This window comes from Falco cherrug, chromosome 1 (genome assembly GCF_023634085.1).
Source record: "Falco cherrug isolate bFalChe1 chromosome 1, bFalChe1.pri, whole genome shotgun sequence".
Classification (NCBI taxonomy): domain Eukaryota; kingdom Metazoa; phylum Chordata; class Aves; order Falconiformes; family Falconidae; genus Falco; species Falco cherrug.
This window is the reverse complement of record NC_073697.1, coordinates 98,279,531-98,296,141: the sequence shown is the minus strand read 5'-3', so window position 1 is coordinate 98,296,141 and position 16,611 is coordinate 98,279,531. Positions and strand designations below refer to the sequence as shown.

Here is a 16,611-nt window from a genome sequence, read left to right as displayed (position 1 = left end):
AAGCTATTGCTGCATATTGTGCTTTTTTTCCCCTTGGTCATCTGCAAGGTTAGCTCTGGGTATCTCTCAAAATCCTTCTTATCCTATTTCTTACCATTTGGCAAACTTGCTTAGAAGATTTGTTGCTTTTCTGGAGTGAACGAAGGTTGCCAGAATTACATTTAATTTACATTTCACACAGAGAAAAAGCCTCTGCCAGAGAGCGGAGTTAAAACAGCAGCCCTGTTACAAGGGTGCCTGCTAGCACTGATCTAATCAGTGATCTGTCAACTCTGTATTACAGACACCGTGAGCAGTTTAAGTATGTCTCTTTTAATTTGCACGACTCTCAAACCAGGCATCACGTTCTTGGGCCAGATGCTAATTTTCTGTTAAAAAAAAAAACTAAAGAAATCAGTTCTGCTGGTTTTGATTTTGAAATACTCATTAAAAGTCATGTATTTAAAACACATTTCAACACTCCTAATAGAAATAAAAATTATTTCAGATACAAAATACAAGCCACTATGAAGTTGATTTAGTGGAAGCTACAGAAAAAAATTGTGCATAGCTCCACACAGTTCAAGAAGAAATGCAATTTGGTACCTTTACAGATCTTGAAAATATAGTCTACCTATTCACAAAAATCTGCGTGCCCTTATCTCCTTAGGACATTAACGTCATTTAAATAAAGGAGTGAATTTACAGCATCTTCAAGCTTTGTGTGGATTCCGTTATTCACAAGCAGAATGGTTTGAATCTAGTTTATTTGCCTTGAAGTATAGCTTTATTTCTGAGTGGCAGCACTCACACAGAGGCTTAACTAAAAAATTTTGTTTTCTCCTGCAATTAACTTAGGCTAACTTTCCCGCTTTTGTCTCTAGTACTAGACTGGACCAAAGCAGAGCTACCTACCTAATTAACCATTAGTTCAACAGGCTACCATTCATAAGCAGTACCGTGTCCAGCTCAACTCTGTTCTTAGGTTTTGACAGTTTGTGCTGCTCAGAGGTTTGCAGTCACCATGACCTGGCAATGGCTTTTTCAGCTGCTGTTCAGTAAGGACAGATGCTGGTAAAAGTCCACTAAACCATGTGCCTGGTACTGAAGCATATGCTGAAGCCATCCTTTGTGGTGGCTGCCTCCTGGGAGCCTCGTGAAACAATGTGCTATCCCAGTTGCAAATATTTACTTAAAATTAAATTTCCAGCTTGTTCTGTGAGACTTTAGCCATGCTATTCCTATTAATGCAAGTTGAAGTCTCATCCCATGTAAATGTATGTGCATTGAGGTAGTGCAGGAACTTCCACAAGGTAATTATTTTGCAGATACATGAGGAATCAAAATAAGTGTTCTGGTTAGACTAGCAGAGTCTGCCTGGACCTCTTCTACACTCTAATATTTGACTTTAATTTGAATGTGCACCTTTCATTTGCTGGGGTTTTGGGCTCTTTTGCAGCCCGTTGCAGGAGTAGGTTTCTGTTAACCCTTGCTAGTTCAAGCACTCGCGTACCACGCTGTAAGCCATGGGTTGATCCATGGAGCTGACTTCCATCTGGAGAGGGAGGCTGCTCATATCTGCAGTAGCACACACCATAGATCAACCTCTCCCCTGGATAGTACGAAAGGTTTGCCATATATTTACAGACTGATCTGGTAAATTGTATTACTGCTCCTTCATAGGAGAGACTGTTTTTTTTCCCAGATTCTGGCACAAAAGCAGCCTGGGTTTGCTTTCTGTTCTCTAGCTAAAGTTCCTGCTATTGCAGCAGTTCAGACCAGGTAAAAGCCAACACGGTTCAAACTGAGCTAGGCATGTGGCATTTGTAAAATTTTTGCAAAGACCCCATCTTTTTTATTGCTTTGTGGAAATTATTGAATAAGTTAGGTAAGCGAACATGTCTGTAATCACATGTATTTTACAATTACAAACATGACAGGGTTTATAGGGAGAAGCATACATTTTATTAGATCAACAAACATCATTGGAAAGAACAGATGTGATTTGGGGCATATAAACCCTTTTTCAGGTCTGCAATAGAAGCAGCTATATTCAGATGAAGAACAGCCATGCTGAGGCAGTAGTTTCACAGGCATTTCTTTTGTTGACAGCACCAATAAAAACATCTAAAAGATTATTGTAAACCCAGTTACATTTTGCCATCTGGCTCAGCCCCTCAGACAACTGAACCAACTCAGCCACGCTGAGCACGTGGGAATGAGGCAGTGGGGGAGCCAGGGAAGATGGAGGGATGTTTGGAGGTTGCTGAAGTGTCTCTACACAATCCCTGTAAGAAATGTTCAACAATTTTACCTTCTGTATTTTGATGAATTACTTTATAGCAATGTTTAGTTCTTGCTAAGAAGACAGGGGAGTGGTGTGAAGATACCAATCCTAATGGACAGGAGGAGAGCAGAAAATTGTTTTGTCTGTGGTGAGGTGAGGAATGAAGACACATTACAATCCTGCCGTGACTAAACCTAGAGACAGTGATACAGTCTCAGTTGACCTGTGGGCCATGTGCAACTGAACCTAAATTTAAGACTGCCTGAGCCTGTTGGCAGAGACTTTCAAAAGAATCCACAAGTTAGATGCCCTATTCTTTTCAAATTAATTTCCTTTAAGGATAGATATTAAAAACTTCATGCAACTTGCAAATACTGGCTCTTACATGAAAATGAAGTTTAAGCAATGCAATGCCATGGCTATCACACCTGCTGGGAAATGCTTGGATTTTGTGGTTTGTTTTTTTTAAAAAAAGATGAAAGCACTCTCCTCCAAACCTGTTCTCAGGAATCACACGAGACAACCTTCTCACTGTACAGCACCAAAACCAGGCAGGCAGGCACTGTCAAGAATTACAGGCTGAACCACCGTTCAGGATAAGTGAGTGTGGCCTTCTGGCTGTGCCACTGGGTGAGGATTCAGGAGACCAACCTGCAGCTCCTAACTGTAGTCCAAATGTCTTGTGTGCTTCAAGTCACCATTTAAAAATTCCTCATAAAAACTCCTCCATGTTTAGGATATTGGGAAACATATAGCTATGAAGGAGATGGAGGTGTATGCAGATTAAAAATTAAAGAGAAAAACAAAAACAGAAAAGAAAAAGGAAAGGAAAAGCCACTAACTCTCAGGTAAAACCCATCCAAAACAAAAAATAACGGAAATGTAAAAACCCTACATGCAAAGTAAGTATCAGAGTCAGCAGGACTAATGCTAGTCCTAGACTGCCTATTGATTTCAAATATCCCCCCAAAGTTGAGACAAATCCACATGAACATTCCATAAAACAAGAGATAATTTATTTCTAGTTGAAACCTTTCCTGTTCACACTGGCATGGGCTGCTGACACACAATGTCATAAACCACCAGCTGCAGTTCTGGGGAGTGACACGCTGTCCACGCTTTCTCCTCCACCCTTCACGGGAAGCGCTTGCTGAAGACGTGCCAGCAGTTCAGATGCAATCTGAGCAGCAGCAAACTCGCAGGGTTTGCCAGCTTGCTAACAGAGCAGACTCTCAGATCATTATCTTTATTTCAGCTGGCCAAATAAATCAGAACTAGACACCAGGGGGTAAATTTCCAGCACTGAGTGTAATGGGTTTGAAGTCAGAATGTCCACGACTGTTAACCACAGTTGAATGTCTACCTCACTGAGCTTGCTGCTGAAAGTTTACTCCTGTAATAAACATCAACAGCCTAATCCTGCAGCCATTTACTCAGCAAAATCCCCACTGGTTTTAGTAGGAGCTGTGCCTAAGGAAGTGTTACAGCACTAGGCACATTACAGGCAGAAGAAGGTAAGTTAAGTGAAACTTTAAGCAGCCAGCATATGTTCATGCCTCACCTAACACATCTCTTGCTGCCACAAATGGCAACTTTGCTGTTATCACTAAAGCAAACACACAGATGTCTTTCGTGCCTGGTCCTCTTCTGCCATAGCCAGAAAAAGTGTCCACATAGCCAGGAGGCAAGTCAGTCCCCTTCTTTGGAGCTCATTATCTGAGTATGCTGTAAATTCTGTCCTATTACCCTTTGTTTTATGCCCTCATAAAGTGTTAGATAATTCTGCTCCGCTGCTGTCTGGGCTGTTTAAGGCTCTTCAATAGCTGAGATGTTCTCCTGGGCAAATCGAGTGCTTTAGCTAGAACTGCCACCGTCTTTAGCACTACAGTTACTACTGCCAGAAATGCTTTTTCACTGTATTATAAATTTGAGCTGGTGTCATGCCTTGTTCTCCAGTAGTATTTTTCAACTTAGCCTGAAATCCACCAATATAGCAGCATTCTGGAAGCTCTGAATCTGGCAGATTGTCCAAATGCGGGTTTTTCTAGAATGGGTATTTTCATTAGGGAACGATGAGAACAGCGCTCAAAATCCTTGCCCCCTCCCCCCTCCTTTTTTCCCCATCCACATTTGTCCTGATAGAATCTATTCACCAGAACACAGTCTTCAATAAGAGCATAAGTGGATTTTTGCTGAATTCAGATCTGCTGAGCAATGCTTCAGCCAGGTCTGCTATACAGAGACTGAATAATCATCCAATGCCATAGAATCATAGAACAGGTTGGGTTGGATGGGACCTTTAAAGATCATCTAGTCCAACCCCTCTGCCAGTGCCCAGTGACCTGACTCCCTCTTTGGCCCTGTTTCATTTAGCAGTGTAGACAGAAACTTAAATTCTGGCAGTGCTGAATATCACACATGCACACACACATGCGCAATGTTACATATAGGATGGGAGAGAGCCAGGTCCTTTTCCTCAGATTTGCACATTGGAGTATATGATAGGACTTCCTGAGATTGTGTGGAATTGATTAACCCTCCAGGCAAAGCCATGACTTTTAAACAATGTAGTTCAGGATAAAATGTAGCCTACTGATACTGTTGTTGGATGTTTTAATGAAGGCTAAGACTGATTGTAAAGCTAATTTTAAACAGGAGAGTTTAGATTCTGAGAAATACTCAAAAAAAATTTTGTGTTCTAAAATCAGAGCCCTGGGCACTTATCTGGACTGTGCCAGTGCTGCAAGCATACCTTTTATTGGAGGTGACGGGTATCCTCCAGCCTTTGATCTGGCTAAGCTCTGTATCAGAGATCTCTATCTGCAGTGGGAGCCTTGGAACCCAGACAGTCACTTCTAATTGGGTGGTAAAATGCTGATAAGTGAAGTTAACAATAGTATCCACTTTGCTTTTCATTTCCTTGCCATTAACGAAGATGGAGTCACATCTGTCAGAAACCTTAAAAAAAAAAAAGAGAGAGAAAGAGAGAGATTAATTAGGAAATGAATAAAAGTTCCTGAGGAAGCACGAGGAATGATACATCAGTCCAAAGACAACACTGATAATGTGAGTCATGCATATTGCATTTTCAGTTTTCTAATTAGTAGCAAACAGTGATAAATGGACCCCAGGGAAACAGTTCTGCTTTCCTCGGTGGATACTACTCAAATGACAAAAATAATTTAATGATGTTATATAACCTATGTGCATCTTTTATACTAGGCAAATTAAACTCTTCATGAATCAAACTCCATGTACATCAAAGTTTATGTTTACAACTTGCTTAAAGAACCTGGAAAAAATGGGGCCATATGTTAGTAAGAAAAAGACTGACTCAGAACCATAAAACAGAATCCTTTCCTTTTTCCTTGAGCACTGTAATGCTGAAAGACAAAGATCCCCTTATGGCTCACGAGCAGAAGTGCAGCAGAAGCATTAATTTTTAGAACTTCTCAGTAATTGTTTTAGCAAGATGTATTCATAGTTGCTTTGTGTCATTATATGAAATTACTGCCACAACTAGCATGCGGGCTCTATACTACAACTCGTCTACCCTCTTGGTCTCAGGGCTGCTTTGGCACAAAATCAAGGTCCTGAGCAGAGATCCCGTTTAAATAAGGAACACGATGTAGCAAGGCATTTGACCTGCGTCCTGGAAAGACAGAGCTCCTTCGTGAGGTACAGTTTTCCAGAATGTTTATGAACACACATGTATGTATATTTTTAGATTATATATATACACACACATGCACACATTTAGATTAATGTGTAACATGGTTTTTATATATGTATATACATGTACATGAATAAGTATATGTATTTGTATCTGTACACAGATTTGCATTCTGCTTTGATGTGAGAGAGGTGATGGTCTCCAACAGAGTCCGTGTACTGTGGTTTTAATCTTTTAAAACCATGGCTTACGAGATGTAGTTGTGTTACTCAAATGGACTTTGTTCTCTTGTCAGGACCGTTCTGTGTCACATTGTGTAATGCATTGGGACTCAGATCTGAAGGGATTCTGGCTAAGCCAGTGATTAAATTCTGGTTTACTGGAGTTACTGAGATAACTCATGCAGACTTCAGTGGGGAATATGCTGAAACACACATTGGTTTTGCTCTGCAAACGTACCTCAAATCTTTTCTGATATTAACAGGAATTAGGGGTTTCTGAGCCAAGAAAAATTACAGAAAATGTGTAGCAGCCTTTTTCTTTTCTCAAAGGCAATCCTTACAGATGACTTTGAAATTAAGTTCGTCCTGCTCTAAATCTCAGAATAACAGTTTTTCTTTTGTGCTCTAACATGGTATATTGCTGTTAGATGGACAATACCTGAGTTCTACCATCATATGGAGCACATTTAAGCAGTGAAATTTTGCCTAAATGGCTCTCATAATGCTTTTCAGATTTATAGGCAACTTGCCTAAGAATCAGCTACTCCAGAAGTAAAAGAATACAAGCAACCTTTACGTATGCCATTCAGTGACAAGTTTTGTTTCCAGAATTATTGTGACAACACTGAAAAATATGGTGACTCTCAAGCCAAGCGGGGAAGGAGAAACATTTGGGAAGCATTGTGCCAGTTGATCTGTCAGTGTATCTTGAACATTGACCGTATATAACAACTGTTTCACACTTAGCGAGACCACGCAACCAAACTTTTCAGATTGCCCCTTTTATAACATCACTGTACATATAAAGTCATTCTGCTGTACTTTATTATTAGGTTTTAGCTTTGCTAAAAATATTGTCAAGTACCTTGAGATTCTTCCTAGAAAAGCTCACTGGCTGCTGTTTTTCTCTCCATATGAAATAGCCACATGCAAAGTAAAAGAGCTCCACTTCACGTTTGCCATTTTCAAGTCAGCTCCTCAGATCCTATCAATGTACTGAAACTACAGTCAATTACTTTTTGCAAAGGGACTGAGCCAGGTTGTGAGGATGTGGCAAAGGAAACTATGTCACTCTTCTGGAAGGAACACTCCTTCCATGTAAATGCTTAATGAGTACAAGATTATTTTTTTAAAAAAATAAATCTAGCTATCTGATAAAGAGCTTAAAATGGACTCCAGGCTCAGGAGTACCACAAGTAAGGTGGAGCTCACTCAGTCTCTGTTTCCTCCCCATAATGTGTCACAAGTGTCTCTGGAAAGTTTAAGCACATTAAGCAAGTCCATTAATTGAATGAGCAGTTGAGATTCTAAATCATAAAGCTTACATCTAGGGAGTTTTGTGAGAATTAACACAAGACAGAAATAATTAAGAAAACTCAAAGAGGGAGGGATAAACATCAAGACCAGATCAGGGGAATAACTAAAAGCTGACATGACAGTAGCTAATATTTTGGATTCTCCTCATGCTGCTTAAAATGTTCTTGTCTTCTTGTCAGCAGGCAAGAAGGTGCTAAATTAGGGAATCGAAAGGTGGACTTTAACTGTAGCTGTAAAAATATAAGACTAGGCTTAAAAATCTTACAGATTATATGTCTAGACAGAACCATTGAGTCATTTATATACTGACCAAGAGTAAATATAAATCCGTGTATGTAACTATGCTATAGAGGTTCACTCAGTTGCCTTGTGTAGGGTTCAGAGGTCATGTTTCACTGAAGTGTATCTTCCAGAAAATAATCCAACCTTGATAAGAAAACTTGAAGAGAGACGTTGTTCTTTCAGATCTCTGTCTGGAATGTGGGTGTACTCTATTAGGTATAAGCAAACCAAAGAATTTAAAGGAAAAATAAGTTTGTGCAAATAAGGGTGAAAACCACAGCAGTCAGCTGAATCCTGTGATGAGGTATGTGAAACCATGATGACTGTTAACCATTCTGGCTCGACTAAAGCTCACCTAAGGAAGCCTCTGTTGCCCTCACAGACATTTAATTACTGCCATGTTTCATTCACCACACCTTAGAGCAGTTGGTGCTTGAAAGTAGATTTGGTTGACCTGAAGGAAACAAGAAACTTGAGCATGTACAAAATATGCTTGGCACTCCTGTTTCACTTGGGGTCTGCCACAGACCCAGGAGAAAGAGTTAATTTCATCCAGCTCTCAGATGAGAGCTGTGCTTTCATGCTAAGAGCGCTCTAACACTCCTCCAAAGTGAGGAGGGAAGGACAAACACACACTGAGCCTTGGGGGCTCGGTACCAGCTGTATTCTCTGGCCGATGGCCTACAGCAAATGTTCCCCTTCACTTTCTCCCCTTTTAAGTCTCTGTGCTCCTCTAGTCACACTCCGACTGCCAGAAGTGGCTCCTGACGCTGCTGGAAGGGGAACTCGCATGACCTGCTGATGGAGTTTGGGGAGTGCGTGCCTGTTTACATCAGAAGGCGCGCAGGGTCACTGTGGGGCGAGCTCTGACGCAGCAGGGCGACACCGGCGGTTCCATTAGCAGGTGACTTAACACACAGATTTCGAGCTGCTGGTTCCAAGGGAACAAAGAGGGAAAACGCTGTTAAATCTCTCCTGAAAACACTACGCAGTGGGAAGACACAGCAAAAACTTAGAATGCCACCAGCTCATCTAAAATGCACAGAGCAAGCCTGTTTAAAATCGTCACCATCCATTGTCAACTGCCTGACAAAAATCAGAAAGTGCTATTTGAGACAGTTTGTGACCAGGAGGGCAGGACGGCTGGGATGTGCTCTGGTATGCAGGTCAAGAGAAAGAGAGCTGCAATTAACCTCTCCGGGCTTTGAAGCGGGTGGTTGGCTCCAATCCCCACAAGTAATTGTAAAAAGCACAATTTGCCCTGTACAGCCTGTCACAGACTCCTTGGTTTAGACTAATCCAGTACAAAAGTAGCTAGCAGACCAAAAGAGTAATTGGGAAACCATTTGCTGGTCGGGTCAGCAACGGTTTAGAAGCCCTTTGGGTGAACAGGTAAAACGGAGGGAATGTGAAATGACAAGAAAACAAGTAACGCCTGCTGCGTGGTTCATCTTTACACTCAGGCTTGATTCCAAAGCAGGAGCAACCAGACCAGCTTGCAGGGTCACTTTGTCAGGTGACCGAATGAGACAGATGTAACACAAAACCATCGCAATCCTCGCGGCTGTTAACCACTCAGGACTTCTTCAGGTGAACAGGACTTTGGTGCTGAACACCTGCTTGGCACAGCTGTGTTTCCCCAGCACTCTCGTGTGGAAGGAGAGAGCAAGAATGGTGTCAGGAGAGACCCACCGCGCGTGTGCCTCCACAGCAGCGCTCCGGGGCTTTCCCAGCACACACCTCACCTCCAAATTCATCTTTTTTCACCTTTTCCCACACACTTCTCACTGATATTTACATGAAAGGTGCGTGCACACAGCTGTGTATGAACAGGTATAATGAATTTTAAAGAAAAAACTATTACCTAAAGGAATTAATTCTGTTTAATTCGGTATGAAGCAACAGTGACTAAGTGGATGTAAGAGTGATACCAAGTACAATGCCAAACTGTCCTATGGCACTTGTAATCTGCAAATTTTCAACACACAAAGGTTAACAGGGCGGTGGAATTTTTACAAACCATTTATAGAAGAGGAAACTGAGGCACACACAGCATGTACCAAAGTTGCATCTAACACAGAGTCTTTTCAGCTGAGAGCTACAGCTGTTTGGTTATCCAGTCAGGTCCCCAAATGATTTAAATTTGAAGTTCAAATTCACTCTTGAAAAGAGGGCCTTTTAGATTTGCTTTCTAAAGAGCCTTCACCAGTACTTCAGCAGAACTGGCCTTTACAAAAGGAATTTTTTGCCTGCAGTCAAGAATTACTGGCATTCAAAAATACTTAAGTTTAATGGAACAGATGTACAGACTTCTTCAATTTTGTAATCCTGGGTTTTCAAAAGCAAAACCCAACCTTATTCCAACCCCTGCCTGAGACAGTGCAACTCCTGATGCCCAGCATACAAGGCAGAGCCCGGAGCGCGGTCTGGGGACACAGCCACCTGAGTCCTCTGAAGGAGGCTCTCCCACTGCTGGTCTCAGAGCTGGAGCTCTGGCGCTGGAAGGGCGGGGGGGGGTGGTGGTGGGGGGGGGTGGGATGGCAGCTGGCAGGTTGCGGGTGTTTATCAAAGGTCAGAGGAACAGCACAGTGCTGCCTTGCACCAAATGTGTCAGGGATGCAAAGTCTCGCTATTGTGGCTGAGGCTACAAAGAGAACAATTGTAACGAGGCTTTAAAGCGAATGGTGCCCAGTGTAAATGGCTCATTCTCATAATAATCTTAAAACTGTAATTTTGAGGCATTTCCTGAACGCCTTCTTTTTCACCTTTTCTGCCGCATTGTTCCTGGCATTGTCTTGTTAGTCCATTAGGAAGGACTTGCTGAGCCACTTCAAACCCTTATGCTGTGTGTTTTTCTTCTGCCTCTTGCATCTTTTTATACGGCCACAGCATGGCTGTAACTGTTTTCTCTGGTTTGGATAATTTTGTACTTTATTATTGCTACATGTTTGCTTCAGAAACACAGTCTAAAATTACTCCCTCAGCCTGAGAAACCTGGCTTAGTGTTTGGGTAATGGCTGAAGACAAAAAGAAGGATTCTTCTTTCCATCTTCTTCTTTCTCCCTCTTCCAAACAGCTAGTTACCTCTGAGCCTTCCCTGGCTCCGGTCCCCTTCTGCACTACGCGCTGCCTGAAGCCATTGCTGGAGTCTCCTAAACCAACAAAGGGATGGAAAGATACGCCTTGTTTCTTGAGACAAATAAACAAAGGGATTTCCCAAACCCTTTCCAGCTAAGAAATGCTGTTTCTATTTTAAATTCAGAATTAAGCCTGATAGCAATCAGTCTAGAAATTGTCAGACTTCTTGTTTTAGCCGCACTTGTATATGATATGTTAATTATTCTAGTGCACAATATTTGCCCGTATGCATGTGTCAAGTGATAACATAAAAGTAGAAATTTTCATTAATGTTTTTTCCCTTTTAAAATTAAAGCAAATTGGCCAAAGCTGAATTACAGTTCTGCCCAGAACACACATACTGTCTCCTCGCGTGAGGGCTGCCTGTGTGGCAGAGACAGCCGGGTGCCTCACCCTGCGCTGCTCCTGGCACCCAGACCTCTGCAAAGTGCTCTGGGCCAGGCTGCCAGACTCCAGCTCCCCCGAGCGGGTGCAAAACACCTGCGCGGGGGGCTGCATCGTGCCCCACAACCCAGCGAGATGAGAGGGACCGTGGGCGGGAGACGTTGCCCTGGCTTCTGACAGCCGTGCAGCAACGCAGTGCAGCCTTCATAGCGGTCCTTGGACTGTACGTATCAAGGCACTGCATGTGGCCTGCTGGGCTTCACTGCGTTTACTGCAGATTCTTCCACAAGCAGGGATATTGCTATGCAGTTAATTCTGGCAGGAGTTCTGCTTCCCCCTGCCCCAGCTAATGATGTGGGCTGGGGTCTGCAGATATTGTCTCTCCAAGCAATTTGAGGCAAATGGTAGATTAAGAATATACAGTAATATACAGCTGAAATTGAAATGGATGAAAACAGACGTTTTATTCCCTTTTAATTTTAGACATGTGCAGAGTAGTCTTGGAAGGGTCATTTCTGAAACATTTTTTTCACATTAATTTGTTTTTATTGGCGAATCAGTTCTCCAAGTACTGTTCTCTGGAACAGCTGCTGTAGTTTGAGATGTGTTGGCTACAGGAATCCCTCGAGATACATTTTAAGGTTTGTTTTCTACTTAGAAACAATAGCAAAGTTTGTCAAGTATTCCCCACCCCATGGGTTCAACATGTGTTTGCTTTTCATCCTATCAGTGAATAATAATGTTACACGCAAACAGTATACAAACTACATGATTCAACGCAGTCCAACAACTATACTTAGAAATACGAATATAATGATTCCCACACACCCTACTAGCTTTCACTGGAGAAAATGTAAAAACCAAAATACATTAAGGTGAGCCTGAAGCATTTCCAATGCTCTTCATCTTAAGTAGTCTTAAATTGCAGTATCTGTGAAGAAGAAAACCACATAATCCTACACTGAAAGAAGAAGTATCCCTCATCTTGTTCTTTGGAGAAATTTGGATTGGGGCAGGAAAGTGTGTTCAGCGCCCACAGCAGTGCATGTCCTGTAACAGCCCAGTCACACCCTCTGTCAGCAGGAATATTGCTGTGTTGGGGTGAGTTATTTGCAGATACACCTGCCCTGGTTTTAACTACCCATAGTCTTGCTCTTACAACTGCTGAAGTCAATTCAGCTGAACTAAGTGGAGGATGATCAAGCGTTGAAGGTCAGTTTCAGAGGTTAGCAGGTATTTAACCAGTTAGGCGGACAAACCCGTTGGGAAATCCAGACCATTTTGAAATTATCATTTTATAATGGTTATTCCTCCCAGGTTTATTATTCTAAAGGACTGAAGTGGGAGATACAAAACTCGTGTCTGGACTTCAGTTTTCTCTCACTGAAAGTGGGGAGTTGGTGGGGGGACAAGTGCTTCAGCACTCAGCCCAACCTAGATCCAGTTCAAGGCCCCAAAGAACAATCCCACGTCTACAAGGAGCCGCACAGAGAACACCGCAGGTACAGGTAACAGCAGTTTCCATAACCGTGTCTGCCAGACTGGGCCCACCCTGAAGACTACTTACGCCAGTGGTACAAAGCACAGACTGTAGCTTCTACCCAGGTCTGAAATGGAATGACAAGGAGTTAGAAGCAAGATTAAAAGGAAAACCCTTTGCCCAGGAAAGCACAGATTTGGAAAACCAGATAATAAACTGAAGTGCTGTGTGTTCAAGAAACCAGAAAAAGATGATGGTCTGAGTGACGGGCTAGTGGAGGGGATTATCAGTTACGCAGATGCACAGAGCTCCACGTGGACAACATGAGACCATTTTAATAGCAGCTCAGCAGCAATTAGCACTGAGTGTAGTGACACCCTATTGTTTTATTGAAGAAGCCTCTGCTCATTTTCTCTGTAGATGTCACTATTTAACACTACTAATGAAGAGAAGCAGGATACTGGGGGAGGAGGGAGATGAGACTAGGTATAGCTTGCCATGATGTGAATGGGTATTTCAAGTTTTAGTGTTTTTACCTTTTAACCCCCATTGAGATGCACTGAACTAGAGGGAAGGACAGCATGGAAGACTTTAACATTTTGGCTTAACAACAGAGACAATTGCTGTGGCTTAGAAAAGGTGCAATGATCCATGAATGTGCAATGAGAATTTAAAAACCTGCTGTACTGAATGAAGTGTGCACTTTTCAAAAACTGTTGATCTATGCAAAATTATTAAACAACACATGAGATCTGCCAGGATTTCAGTCCCAGGTGCAGAGCAGCTGCTCTCATTCGCTTCCCGGCACGCCGTGCAGGGGCGTTCCTGCTGGAGATGATAAGTTTGGGAGATGCACAGGTTGAAAGGGGAGGACCAGAGAAGGTGGGTGTGCTTTCAGACTCAGCCTGCTGCTCGGCCTGACTTCATTCAGGCTCAGTAATAACTGCTGTGCATCCACAGCGACGGTGCAGCTGCTAGGAAGGGCAGATGCTCTGGCGTTTCATTCTTACTGATTATGTAGAATGAATACTAAAAATGATTGAGGGGCAGCTAATAGTATATGGTGGCTACCAAAACGTTCTCTGCTCCATGCACCAAGTTCCTTTACTAATCAGCTAAGCTTTTAATTGCACTTTTTCTATGAAAAGCAAGCTGAGGAATTCTGTCAGAATTAAAAGTTACTGTTCCTGCTCTCCCCACTGATTTATCGTTACCATGTTCAGATTAAGAGATACTATCTTTATTAGGTTAAATCAATGACCATATTAAGATGCTGGTGTCTTTGGAAGACAAGAGAATGCCTTTGTTCACCATACCTGGGATAGAGAGTGGCTGGTCTGTCAGGAATGTCAGCTCCCCTTCACAAGAAGAAATGATGCTTGATGCCAATAACCAAAAGGCAGTGGTGGCTGTGTCTCAGCACGGACATTTCTAACAGTTGGTTGGGAAACTGGACGGGGCTCCATGTAACTGGTAGGGGATACAGAGTGCCTTTTTTAGGTTTCATCCAACCCTCACTGAAGTAAATGAGAGACTTTCTACTTACTGGTCTCAGACCAGGAGTTTAAAGGATGCAAGCAATTCACCATCTATTGTAAATGCCGTGACAGCCAGCTGTGACACAATCTTGGAACAGGGAGATTTTTAGGCCATGTTTTTTCAGAGGCTGAAGTTCCCTGGGATGTGACACTTCAAGTTGTTTGGACAAACTGCAATTATCTCTTGACAGAGCAGCAGTTCTGCTGCCAGGATGCAGAAGAGCAGATGCACATGAAACTTACCTCTTGTGGTTCAAGCCCATTTGAGTCTCAGCGCAGTTTGTGTTTGGGGGAAGCTTCAGGAACACTCTTTTTTTTCTTCAACCACTACTTATCTTGATAATGAGAACACATGGATCAGGATCTCCTGCTTCCCTGTCCATTTACAATCAAATTATGCCAGTCCCATTCTTGCCCCATGACTTCCTGTTTCTTTTAAGCAATCTAGTATGCAAGTCAGCATGGCTTCGGCTTGCCTTGTCACCATGATGCAGTACCTCTCCTGGGCTAACATCCTTCCCAGACAGGCATCTTCATTCTTTGCACTGAGATAAAGGATCTCTCACCCACACAAATTCTAAGCACATACTTGTCTGAGGTGGCTTTTGCTTAAGTATTTGATCCTTAAACTTCTGCAGATTAGGCATTACCAACACTTGTTAGTTTAAGTAAACATCCACACGCTTCATATTAATCAGCTGGTATCCCAGAAGGGCTTAAGAATTGTTTATCTGGTGAAACCCCAGCATATGGTGCCAGCTCTTTCTTGCACCAGTTCTAATTGCAAACACTGAACCTGTTCTGTAAAAACTGTTAATTAGGTGAAACTAACACATATGTTTGAGCTATAAACTAAGGTGGGTTTTTTCCCCTCTCTGGGTGTTTTTTGTGGGTTTTTTTCCCACTTGCATTACTCACACAAATGGGGTTATAGGCTGACAGAATAATTTACACATTGTTGAGAAAAGTAAGAGGGGAAAATATTCAAGCAGATGTAACATACTTCAGTTTCACTGAAGTTCTTTGTAAAATAATGGGCTTTAAAAGCAATCTTCTGTGTACTATGTAAACTTAGTGTTCATGATTCATGGCTCTAATCCCTGTGACTGAAGTTTAAGATCTAAGACTCCATGAAATTAAAAGAAAAAGAAACAATTACATGCATATTCATTCAATTTCGTATATTGTGTATCCTTCAATTATTCCAATGAAATTTTAACAGGGGAAATAGAGGTTTCTAAAGAACTTGTACTTGGAAAAAAAGGCAGATCAGTTGTAACTGCTGAAGCTAACAAGCTCTTCTGTGCCTGCTGGTTTCTCGATGCTCCTGGAGAATGCAAGTCACCTCCAGACTTCCTCATCTCCTGCTGCTATTTCATAGATGCCACAACCCAGCGTGCAAAAAGCTCAAGGATGCAAAGTGTGTGCAGACTTCATGTAGGAAACCAGCTACTCAGCCCTTCCCAGCTACACATAAACGCTCTGGAGTAAATAGGAGGATGCTCACGTCAGGGCCACTGCACGAAAGTCCCTGTACTGCTCCTGGACTACTGTGTAGAGGAAAGGAACCTTGTATGCTGCTTCTCCCACCAAAGGACAACTGCACCCCTTCCCTATCAACGCAAGTTGAATCTATGGCAACTACAACAGCACTGTAAAGCCACCAGCCCAGAAGAAGACTACACGGCCAAGTAATAAAGCTTGTGAGCTTAACATAGTATTGAGTAATGTGTTAAGTCATGAATGTTAGCCACACAGAACTAGCCTTTAATCTTGTCCTAGTAATGAAAGGATATACCATCCTTATCCCGAAGGACCAGCAGGAAAGCAGAAAAAAATGCAAAAAGAGATCATAAATACACAGCAGTACACTTTTATTTTGTAAAGGAAACTCTGGTCCTATGCCTAGATACTACTGCATCAACATTCATAAGTCTTCCCAGCTAGTTTTTAGTCTCTGAGCAACAAATATTCATTAATTAGTAAAAAAGAAAAAAGGGGCATTCAGACAGCAAAGGCAGGCAACAAAAGCAGCCCTCAAACTGCATTCATTCAGCCAAGTGCTTCAATAAAATTATTTGGAGAGAACGTCAAGAGCCTTTACGTAAAAAAAATACCTTCCTTCTCTGGTCTTACAAGACTAGACTGGACTAGACTGTTTTATTCATCTAATACACGATGATGCAGAAGATCAGCATTACGAGAGAGTTCCCTATTCAGTAAATGGAAAAAGCCAAGTGACACGGATGTAATTCAGACAACTGAATTGAGGTATATACAAAGATGGTACAAATTCCTTGCATATACAAGAC

At 42.2% G+C, this 16,611-nt stretch overlaps 1 protein-coding gene across 1 annotated transcript in view; it reads right to left on the bottom strand.

Moving 5' to 3' along the window:
- Nucleotides 1-16,611, bottom strand: part of TMEM132B (transmembrane protein 132B) — a 258,609-nt gene that overhangs the window by 13,002 nt on the left and 228,996 nt on the right. Inside the window, exon 6 of the mRNA XM_055700730.1 lies at nucleotides 5,019-5,224. Within this exon, the coding sequence (XP_055556705.1) occupies nucleotides 5,019-5,224 (206 nt within the window). The remainder of the gene's footprint in view (nucleotides 1-5,018; nucleotides 5,225-16,611) is intronic.